This window comes from Phyllopteryx taeniolatus, chromosome 7 (genome assembly GCF_024500385.1).
Source record: "Phyllopteryx taeniolatus isolate TA_2022b chromosome 7, UOR_Ptae_1.2, whole genome shotgun sequence".
Classification (NCBI taxonomy): Eukaryota; Metazoa; Chordata; class Actinopteri; order Syngnathiformes; family Syngnathidae; genus Phyllopteryx; species Phyllopteryx taeniolatus.
In genome coordinates, this window is record NC_084508.1 from 29001070 (window position 1) to 29012914 (window position 11845).

At 45.2% G+C, this 11845-nt stretch overlaps 1 protein-coding gene across 1 annotated transcript; it reads right to left on the minus strand.

Annotated features, from left to right (window-relative positions):
- Nucleotides 1-1044: 1044 nt before the first annotated feature.
- On the minus strand, nt 1045-11533 carry LOC133481354 (uncharacterized). The gene is made up of 2 exons (XM_061780575.1): nt 10059-11533; nt 1045-3655 (listed from the first exon to the last, which is right to left on the minus strand). The coding sequence occupies exon 2, from the start codon at nt 3330-3332 to the stop codon at nt 2100-2102; it is 1233 nt and encodes a 410-aa protein (XP_061636559.1). The 5' UTR covers nt 3333-3655; nt 10059-11533; the 3' UTR covers nt 1045-2099.
- Between the last annotated feature and the right edge of the window lie 312 nt (nt 11534-11845).

Below are 11845 nucleotides of genomic sequence, written 5' to 3' on the forward strand. Positions count from 1 at the left end.
GGCCTGCCTTTTTAAGAGAAGCAATAACAGCTCATGTTTCATCTGTGACTAAATGCATTAAAAGGCATCGCTAAAAAGATAACTAATGTATCCCCTCTTGCCCCTCTAAGCTGTCTCGAGTGCATTAGCCGGAGAAAAATTAATCAGTAATTAGTCAATTATCAAATGATTGAAGTCACGATGAGAATTAGTAGCAATGTCAGTTGATTTCTTATTTTCTTATAAACTCCCAATATGGACAATTGACCATGATTGAAAGCATAGGAATAAAAGCATTATTCAAACGTGAACGGATTTGTTGTGGTCGGCGAAATGTGCCGAAAAGTGAACCCTGAAAAAACACACATCAAAAAGCTTTCAGGATCCACGTTTTGTTTGCTTTCGGCTGTACACCAATCAAACAAAGCTGTGTTTAGCTAAGGGTGCACGCACCAAACGGAACAATAATACATCATAAAATGAAAAACAAGACAAAAGGTTGACGCGACTGTGTAACAAAGACAATAAATATTGACAGAAACAGGCTGGAGTGGAGAAGTGAAGGATTTTAAAACAGAGAACTTACTTCCATGCAACGATACGGCCGAACAAACGTTAAGTACGCTAGCGAGGAGTTGGCGGAGGCGCACACGTGCCAAGCAAAAGCCGTCGAGACAACGATGCCAAGCAATGATCCAACGCCTTCCTGCATTTTCAGTTGATCTGAAATACTTGTTGATAATGATAATAAGAAGCCAGCAACAGACACCACCCTGACTACAATTACACAAACACAGGAATATGACAGGATTTATTAGTTGCTCTGTCAATGACTGGAGTATGAATCCAGAGCTTTTGGTTACTGTTGAAGGATGGTATCTCTCCACCAGTCCTTCGCGTGTTCGTTGAATTTCGGATGATGAGAATGTTGGGGTCCGAATCAGAGACTGGAAATGAACTTCTTTAAGATCTTTTATTGCAGAATATTCTGGGTACAAATGTTCTACAGGCAAAGGCTGCAGCTGCACAAAATGTGCTCAAATGTGCACTTTTTCAGCATTTAGTGCGAGATTATATACAGTGTTCAGGGCGGTGTTTAAAGCTTGAGCAGGGTGGATCCAAGGTCACAGCATTATCTCTTCTTGCGACAAAACATCCTGTTTTGCGGCTGACGTAGTTTTCACACTTACGTGATTATCAGAACATTTTAATACTGAGGTTAAGTTACACAACATAACAGTGCACAAATAAGTCTATGTATGATCATGACATCAGTATATCACGTGCGAGGGCCTTCAATCCCCCTTTCGGACTCGAAAGAGTCCGACACCAGGATATGTTAAACAGCATGTAAGAGAATGTACCATTACAAAAATATGCCCGCGGGGTCATCGAGCATCTCAGGGTATCCCCTGAAGACAAGAGTGGCATCATCTGGGCGGGGTTATTAACATCTCTCTTTTCGATAGCTGCTGTAATGAGTCGCTGGCTAAGAGAGCGCAAGCAAGGAATGCAACAACATCCACATATTGTGAGAAAAGCAGCAAACACAGCAATAGAAATAAAAATAGAAGATACCAGAGCCTTATAACGTCCAAAAACACTCATCCAATTGTCCCAAATAGAAGTATCTACCCCGGAATATTGCTTCATCTTTTTGTTTAATGTTCTGAGCCCTTCAATTGCAGAGGTTAAGCTGCCATCAGAAGCTGTGTTACTAGGAATAAAAGTGCAACATTGTTCGCCAAACATGGAGCATACGCCTCCTTTTTCTGCCAGGAGCATATCTAAAGCAATGCGATTCTGGAAAGCCATCAGAGAGGTGGCGGCTAGTTGACCATGTACCGCTTCAAATCCGCTTTGTGTCCAATTACCTAGGCGTTGCACATTGTAATGTATGTAATTAATTCTATCTGTGTTTTTTTTATAGTACACCACCAACAGATTGTGGATTCAAATCCTGCGGCTGCCTGATCTGCAAGTTTATATTCATCGGGGACCCCTCGTGGTACGCCAATCGCATCAATGTATGTGGGGTCCCCCTTATCTTGCCATGTGCTAGTAGATCGTTTGGCTTTTTGTAAGTGGGACAAGTGTTGTGATCCTAAGTTTTGAATAGTTTACATCAACACATGAACCGTGGTTGGAAAGACCTTTATTGGCAGCAGGAGAGAAATCAGAGCACAGTAACCGGCTTGGTTCAAAGGGAGTTTGTCGAATATCCGGTCATCACCGCACCACCACCAGATGTCGCCCCTGGATTGTGGCCAAAATGATGATCCTACAAAGATGAGTGACTGACATTGTTGTGCGTGGTTTAACCTTCCCAATCGGCCATTGTTTCCTGTAATGTTAATACAGGTGAAGTTGCCTTTTGCAACTTGGTTTGAAAACAGAGGTTTATCTTTTTGCCATCTTACCAATGGGTGTATTTTGTCCCATTTGGAACAGTTTCGTGAGGGTAGTGTTTTATTCATCAATTCCATAACACATTGTGTGTCAATATTGGCAGGGACCACCCGGAGTAAAGGGCGAGGTCCCATGCAAACCACGCAATTTTCTTTAGTAGTCTTTGCCGCTTCCTCAGTTAATAAAAGCCAATTGTTGCTGTCCCCTGTTACGCCTGTGGTAACTCGAAACAGACCATCCACGCTATTTAAGGGTACACTGATGGCCGTCACCTTGATAGTTCGTGTATAATTATTTAATATTGGCTGATCGAGTTGTCCCATAGTAGTGTTTTCACATATGACAACGGGAAAATGAGGCTCCGGTCCTGATGACCAGGCCCAGAGTAAAAAACCCCAGCATGAAACATTAAAAATGGTTGCATTTGGTGGACGCAATATACCATCGGGGAGAGCAAAGGTCAATTTAAGTAGATCCCCTTGTTTGGTAAGGGTGACTTTGTCTTTGAAAAAGACAGCTTCTTTGCTCTTTCCCGATGGCCAATAGTTACCTTGTTGAGTGGTTATTAAAGAATCCCAGTTTAAATCTAGGGCGTTTCCTGTCATATACCACCAATAACCTCTCCATGCCTCCCCTGTTATCTGAACGGTGTTTCTGAACCCTTTTAGAGATGTAATTGGTATTTCAACGGCGGTAGAGGTGCTTGGTGGCACTGTTAAAGTTATTGAATGGTTGTACGTCCATTCTAAAATCCAGGGAACAGACTGGGATATAGGTACAGTTGAGTGACCTGAATCGAGTTTTCGCTTACTTCTCTGTATTGTTGTTAGGTTTGAGGGCACACCAAGAGGCATCCAAAAATACCAAACAGGCAAGAGAGTTAATACAATAAAAAGGGTTGTGATGTACCAACAAATTGAAACCTTGTCCCATTTGCGGGCCATTGTTGGGTGGTGTTTTTTCAGGATCGTTGCTAAAGAGCGCTGTCAGCTTCTTCAGGACCTGGGGTTAGACTACCCGGTCCTAGGTTGAGTCACCGGGATTATTCTGCCCGTGTACCGTGATCTCAACCTTTGATGAGTGATGTCGTCACTGGGATGGGATCTGGTCTGGCGTTGACGTGCAGTCAGTACTTGCGGCAATGATGATCTGTCGAGACGGGGTCTTTGCTGGTCGTGTAGAGGTGAGGTGGTACCACGTCTCCCCCTTTCCTTGTAGGCGGACAGCAGACGATGTTCTCTCCGTCACTTTATGAGGGCCTGTCCACCTGGGTTCAGACCACTTTCTTTTGGTTACTTTCAACCATACAAATTCACTTTCATACATTACCAAAGGAGCGTCGGGTTGTTTTGCAGTTAGTTGCGAAAAAGCAAGAGTTAGTTGTTTGAGCTCCAGAGGGCCGGAAACATCTGTTGTCTCCAGTGGAGCTGTAGGAGCCGGAAACGGTCTGTTAGTATGACATTCAAATGGAGTCCAGCCTTTGGCTGAATTGAGTGACATTCGTACATTCATCAAAGCCAAAGGAAGGGCTTGTAGCCAATTGAGATTTGAAGTAGCTAAAGCTTTGGCCAATTTTTCCTTAATGTTCCGATTCATTCTTTCTACTTGTCCTTGGGACTGTGGGTGATATACTGAAACAAATGTGTGTTTCAGTCCCAGGGCTCTTTCTACTTCCTGCAAATGTTTATTTTTAAAATGGGTCCCATTATCAGACCTTATTTTACTTGGGAACCCATGAGATGGAATATAATGGTTAATCAAATGTTTAACCACTACGTTTGCCGTTTCTGTTTTGCAGGGATAGGCTTCAGGCCAACCGGAGAAGGAATCCACTATTACTAGTAGATACCTGTAACCGGACACACTTTTAATCATGTCTGTAAAATCCATCGAAACCACCTGCCCAGGTGCCGTCACGTCCGGATCGTGAGTTCCCTGGGGTGGTTTCGTGGTAGGCATGCTGTTATATCTGCAATCACTGGAGTTCATTTTTAACAATTGCTCTCATGAAAGGATGCCACCAGGTGTGGAGTCGTCTCAGTGTTTCTTCCACGCCTACATGGCATGCTCCATGAGCTTCGCTTATCAACAGTTTCAATTGCTTCTGAGGTGGTATACATTTACCTCCTTTTCTCCAAATACCTTTCTCATCTCTCTCACCCCCTTTTGATTTCCACATACTCCTTTCTTCGGGACTCCCTTGTTCCTGCCATATTTTAACTGTCTCTTCTGTTACTTCCTGTCTTTCTTTTAATTCTGTTTCACTTACTTAGGTGGGAAGGTAACCAGCCGCTGCTTTCGCCGCTTTATCCGCTGCGTCATTTCCTGCTGATACAAAATCATCCTTTTTAGTGTGTCCTTTACATTTTAAGACTGCCACTGCTTTGGGCAACATTAATGCTTCTTTCAATTTTAATATTTCTTGATAATGTTTTATGGGGACTCCCGTTGCAGTCATGAAGTCATTTCTTTGCCATTCGGCCATGGCTGTATGTACTACTACATGAGCATATGCCGAGTCAGTGTAAATGTTGGTCGTTTTGTCTTGGGCCAGCTGGAGAGCGGCTGTTACTGCCGTTAACTCTGCTCTTTGGGCAGATTGTTGCCCTTTGAGTTTTTCCGCTTCTATTGTTACAAATCCTGTATCAGTTAGTTTTGTTACAGCAAACCCTGACTGGAGCCCTTGTTCTCCTTTAAAACAGCATCCGTCCGTGAATAGTATCAAGTCAGGATTTTGCAAGGGCATGTCATATAGATCTTCCCTAAGTGTGTTATCGGTTATGATTCGTTGGGTACAGCAATGAGGCTGTCCTTCAAAAAGCCCTTCAGCCATGTTAATGCCCTCGTGTGTAAAAAGTATATGTGGCTGTGTGAGTATTACCTCAATTTTGGTGAAAACATGGCTTGTTACGTACTGTACTGTACTGTGAGAAGTGCGTACTGTCAATGGATGATGTAAGACAATGTGTGAGGTTTTTTGAATGAGTCGGGCTAATGCAGAGGCAAACGCCGCGCATACTGGATCTCGCTTTTTGTATTTTTCAAGTGGCGTAGAGGCATATAGACAAATTCGTCTTTCTCCTGATTCCCCCTTCTGATAAAGAGCAGCAGATACACTGCTGGTCTTTTCAGAAACATCCAGGAAAAACATTCTGTTGTAATCAGGAATAGCCAATGCGGCAGCTGAGGACAAGTGCTGTTTGAGGTTTACAAAAGAGTTTTCCGCTTCAGTGGTCCAAGTGAGGATATGTGACAAATTTCTCATTCCTTCAATGTTAACCATTTGGCGAAGAGGATGTGTAAGTTCTGCAAAGTCCGGGACATGATGGCGTGAGTAGTTGCACAGTCCTAAGAAGGCGAGCATTTGTTTGACATTGACAGGTTTCGGGTGGTGTAAGATGTCATCTTTGTGTGAGGGAGACATCCCTGTGCCTTTGCATGAAATAAGGCATCCCAAAAAGGAAACTTGTGGCCTTGCAATTTGTAGTTTGCTTTTGGAGCACTTAAGTCCTACTGACGCTAGATGAGACAAGAGTTGCTGGGTGGCTCGAAGACATAAGGACTCGGAAGAGGCGGCCAACAATATGTCATCTACATATTGTATTAAGAGCACACCTTCCGGAAGTTGAAGTGGTGATAAAAGTTGTCTGAGATGATCATTGAACAGTCCTGGTGACAGAACAAAGCCTTGTGGAAGTCGGTTGTAAGAATAGCATTCATTATTCCAAGTAAATGCAAAACATTGCTTCATAGATGGGTCAAGAGGAATGCAGAAAAATGCATTAGCCAGATCAATGCAAGTAAAATGGGTGTGGGACGGAGAGAGCTGAGACAGGGCTGAGTGCGGATTGGGTACTGGAAGTGTTGGTGTCAAGACCGCTGCATTTATTGCCCTAAGGTTATGTACCATTCGGAATTTTCCAGTATTTTTCTTTTCAACTGGTAGAATGGGTGTATTAATGCAGCCCTATGGGGGGCACAAGTCAGTGCAAACTGTAGGCCGGTCCCAAGCCCGGATAAATGCAGAGGGTTGCGTCAGGAAGGGCATCCGGCTTAAAACCTTGCCAAACAAATATGAGCGTTCATCCAAAGAATTCCATACCGGATCGGTCGTGGCCCGGGTTAACAACGTCCGCCACCGGCGCCGTCAACCTGCAGGGCGCTGTTGGAAATTCAGCTACTGTGGGTCGAAGTCGAAGTCAAAGAAGAAGAAGAAGAAGAGGTGGAAAGCGGGTTCTTCGGCAGAAAGAGAAGAGGAAAACACAGAGCCTAGAACTGAATGTGGGGACTTTGAATGTTGGGACTATGACAGGAAAATCTCGGGAGTTGGTTGACATGATGATTAGGAGAAAGGTTGATATATTGTGTGTCCAGGAGACCAGGTGGAAAGACAGTAAGGCTAGAAGTTTAGGGGCAGGGTTTAAATTATTTTACCATGGTGTAGATGGGAAGAGAAATGGAGTCGGGGTTATTTTAAAAGAAGAGTTGGCTAAGAATGTCTTGGAGGTGAAAAGAGTATCAGATCGAGTGATGAGGCTGAAATTTGAAATTGAGGGTGTTATGTGTAATGTGATTAGTGGCTATGCCCCACAGGTAGGATGTGACCTAGAGGTGAAAGAGAAATTCTGGAAGGAGCTAGATGATGTAGTTCTGAGCATCCCAGACAGAGAGAGAGTCGTAATTGGTGCAGATTGTAATGGACATGTTGGTGAAGGTAATAAGGGTGATGAAGAAGTGATGGGTAAGTACGGCATCCAGGAAAGGAACTTGGAGGGACAGATGGTGGTAGACTTTGCAACAAGGATGCAAATGGCTATAGTGAACACTTTTTTCCAGAAGAGGCACGAACATAGGGTGACCTACAAGAGCGGAGGTAGACGCACAAAGGTGGATTACATCTTGTGCAGACGATGTAATCTGAAGGAGGTTACCAACTGTAAGGTAGTGGTAGGGGAGAGTGTGGCGAGACAGCATAGGATGGTGGTGTGTAAGATGACTCTGGTGGTGGGGAGGAAAATTAGGAAGACAAAGGCAGAGAAGAGAACCATGTGGTGGAAGCTGAGACAGGACGAGTGTTGTGCAGCTTTTCGGGAAGAGGTGAGACAGGCTCTCGGTGGACGGGAAGAGCTTCCAGAAGACTGGACCACTGCAGCCAAGGTGATCAGAGAAGCAGGCAGGAGAGTACTTGGTGTATCTTCTGGCAGGAAAGGAGAGAAGGAGACTTGGTGGTGGAACCTCACAGTACAGGAAATCATACAAGGAAAACGGTTAGCTAAGAAGAAGTGGGACACTGAGAGGACCGAGGAGAGGCGAAAGGAATACATTGAGATGCGACACAGGGCAAAGGTAGAGGTGGCAAAGGCAAAACAAGAGGCATATGATGACATGTATGGCAGGTTGGACACTAAAGAAGGAGAAAAGGATCTATACAGGCTGGCCAGACAGAGGGATAGAGATGGGAAGGATGTGCAGCAGGTTAGGGTGATTAAGGATAGAGATGGAAATATGTTGACTGGTGCCAGCAGTGTGCTAGGTAGATGGAAAGAATACTTCGAGGAGTTGATGAATGAGGAAAATGATAGAGAAGGGAGAGTAGAAGAGGCAAGTGTGGTGGACCAGGAAGTGGCAATGATTAGTAAGGGGGAAGTTAGAAAGGCATTAAAGAGAATGAAAAATGGAAAGGCAGTTGGTCCTGATGACATTCCTGTGGAGGTATGGAAGCATCTAGGAGAGGTGGCTGTGGAGTTTTTGACCAGCTTGTTCAATAGAATTCTAGTGCGTGAGAAGATGCCTGAGGAATGGAGGAAAAGTGTACTGGTGCCCATTTTTAAGAACAAAGGTGATGTGCAGAGCTGTGGCAACTATAGAGGAATAAAGTTGATGAGCCACACAATGAAGTTATGGGAAAGAGTAGTGGAGGCTAGACTCAGGACAGAAGTGAGTATTTGCGAGCAACAGTATGGTTTCATGCCTAGAAAGAGTACCACAGATGCATTATTTGCCTTGAGGATGTTGATGGAAAAGTACAGAGAAGGTCAGAAGGAGCTACATTGTGTCTTTGTAGATCTAGAGAAAGCCTATGACAGAGTACCCAGAGAGGAACTGTGGTACTGCATGCGGAAGTCTGGAGTGGCAGAGAAGTATGTTAGAATAATACAGGACATGTACGAGGGCAGCAGAACAGCGGTGAGGTGTGCTGTCGGTGTGACAGAAGAATTTAAGGTGGACGTGGGACTGCATCAGGGATCAGCCCTGAGCCCCTTCCTTTTTGCAGTGGTGATGGATAGGCTGACAGATGAGGTTAGACTGGAATCCCCGTGGACCATGATGTTTGCAGATGACATTGTGATCTGCAGTGAAAGCAGGGAGCAGCTGGAGGAACAGTTAGAAAGATGGAGGCATGCACTGGAAAGAAGAGGAATGAAGATTAGCCGAAGTAAAACAGAATATATGTGCATGAATGAGAGGGGTGGTGGGGGAAGAATGAGGCTACAGGGAGAAGAGATGGCAAGGGTAGAGGACTTTAAATACTTGGGGTCAACCGTCCAGAGCAATGGTGAGTGTGGTCAGGAAGTGAAGAAACGGGTCCAAGCAGGTTGGAACGGGTGGAGGAAGGTGTCAGGTGTGTTATGTGACAGAAGAGTCTCTGCTAGGATGAAGGGCAAAGTTTATAAAACAGTGGTGAGGCCAGCCATGATGTATGGATTAGAGACAGTGGCACTGAAGAGAAAACAGGAAGCAGAGCTGGAGGTGGCGGAAATGAAGATGTTGAGGTTCGCTCTCGGAGTGACCAGGTTGGATAAAATTAGAAATGAGCTCATCAGAGGGACAGCCAAGGTTCGATGTTTTGGAGACAAAGTTAGAGAGAGCAGACTTCAATGGTTTGGACACGTCCAGAGGAGAGAGAGTGAGTATATTGGTAGAAGGATGATGAGGATGGAGCTGCCAGGCAAGAGAGCTAGAGGAAGACCAAAGAGAAGGTTGATGGATGTCGTGAGGGAAGACATCTTGGCAGTTGGTGTTCGAGAGGAGGATGCAGGAGATAGGCTCTCATGGAAAAGGATGACGTGCTGTGGCGACCCCTAAGGGGACAAGCCGAAAGGAAAAGAAGAAGAAGAGAATGGGTGTATTATACTCTGACTCACGTATTTTGCACAATACTCCTGCTTTTAGCAAGCCTTCAATGGTTTCTGTAATGCCAATTCGACCTGCTTCCTTCATTGGATACTGTGGTATCCAAATAGGATCAGGCTTCATTTTGAATTTCACCGGCTGTACTTGACACAATCCCACGTCTGTTGGGTCTGTAGACCACAAATGTAGAGGCAAAGATTGTACCATAGGATTGGCAAATTCACTGTCAGTTGTTTCTTGTCCATGATGTCTGTCCAACAAGCAATGCTCCAGGGTTGATGTTGGTGTATACGCTGCTGACTGTATCCAGTATGCATCGAGAGACCGAGAAAATACCAATGTGTCATGAAAAGTTGGCTGCCAATCAGTAGCCTGTGTGCAGTTTAGGACGAACGGACCCAAATCCTTTGCAGTATGCTGTGGTGATACCATCAAGGACACATGAGGATGACATGGTGGCACAGTGGGATCTGATGGATGAGTCATCATATACCATTTTTGTTGTTCAGGTGTTAGTGAAATTGAAAACGCCACACCTGGTTTTCCCACGAACAGGTCACCCATTTGTAGTTCCCAGATGTTGCCTTCTACATTTTGGAAAGCCTCGCTGTACACCTCATCTCCCGTCCTGTCATAGTACAGAGTGCAATGCATACAATCAGAAACCATATCATAGGGTCTGAGGTGACGAACCCACGGCGACCATTGAGTCCAAAAGGTCGCTGCTTCCGTCCATCCGGGTGTGTCAGTGGCCATTTTCGCCCAGTAGATGTCGGCGGTGGCACACGTCATGCTTGGTAGTTGTCGCTCTGAGTCCTGCATGTAGATGTTTGATGTGTCGTCACCGGAACAACAGTAGGTGTGTCCATCAGGAAACTGTAATATCAGTCCATCCGGGCTGCACAGTATTGTTGGAGCTGTTTTGATGAGAGGATCCCTTCCCAACAGGTTGACAGGGCAATTGGGCGCATACACAAACGAGTGTAAAAGAGTTTGTGTAAAACACTGAGTATGTACGAGTGTAGTCATGTGCAGGATGGTTTCTTCACCCCGGAATCCAACAAGTGAAATGCCTTTCGCAGTAAGGGAACTTTCAGGTGGTAATGTTATAACGGTTGAATGTCTGGCTCCCGTATCGACCATAAAAGGTAAAATAGTTCCTCCTACCGTCAGTCCGATCATTGGTTCCTGCAGACCGTGGCATGTGGATTCGGGGCCCCATCATTGCGGATACTGGCCCCAAGATGGTGGCAGGTGCTGTTGGTTTGGCACTTGAGGGTAAGACTGCTGCTGCTGCGGCGGATATTGTTGAGTCATATCCTGCTGCTGTTGCTGTCCGTATCCTCTTCCTCTTTGCTGGCCATAACCACGCCTGTTGAATCCTCTAGGCGGGCCCCTTGTTCCTCTGCCTCTGCCCTCCAGGGGACGCGCTCGGCAGTCTATTGCCCAGTGTCCGTTACGACCACAGTTGAAGCATTGATTTCTGCCAGCAAACGGAGCACCTCGACCCATGAATGGCCCTGTTTGATACATAATGCACTCAGAAACAACATTAGGTAGCGAGGCCCCAACGGAAGCCACAGGTGTGATTTTAATATTTTCTTCTTGTTTTTTGAGACTTTGTAGTTGCATTATAGCTAATTGCGATTCGGTGGTTCTGTGTTTCTCATGCTTTGACTCTTTTTCTTTTGCATGTCTCCTCAGGTGATGTTTCAGATGTGACAACCAGCGAGCATGATCTGCTCCGGGAAGGTCCGTATTCGTCTCCATGGCTTGCACCACAGACTTGGGAACGCCCTTCAGCACTGCTGCTCTAAATACTTGAGAATACAGAGCAGAGTCAGTTGGCAAATGGCCTGTTTTTGAAGAATATTCGACAAGAGCGCGGTCAATATATGCCGCTGCTTCCTCATCTGTTCTAGGAGCAAATACTAAGTCGGAGATGACTAGATCAGGAATGGGAAACAATGCGTTTAGTGCAGTGAACAATGTTAAGTAATACTCTCTTGTAAGTGCCTCATTGTCCATTATACTTATCAGACCAGAATTCTTCATCAGTGTTTCCAGTTGGGAGAGAGGACACGCATGTGTCAATAATGCGCGCATGTCTCCTGCCGTCAAAATTTGTCCTGTGACAGCCCTTTGTACCAATCTCAGACAGTTCTCTCCTTCATTCTGCATTGCAGGAAGTTTCTGCATCAAAACACTTAGATCAGAAGGAGAAAGAGGTTTATAAAACATGGCAGTGGCTCCAGTAGCCGGATCAACCTTGGCCAGCATTGGAGCTTGGACAACAGTTTGAGAGTGTGTCATGGGTCGCAGT

Excerpts from the sequence above, each read along its gene's own strand:
- LOC133481354 (XM_061780575.1), bottom strand. The coding sequence starts at position 3,332 with ATGGCCCGCAAATGGGACAAGGTTTCAATTTGTTGGTACATCACAACC.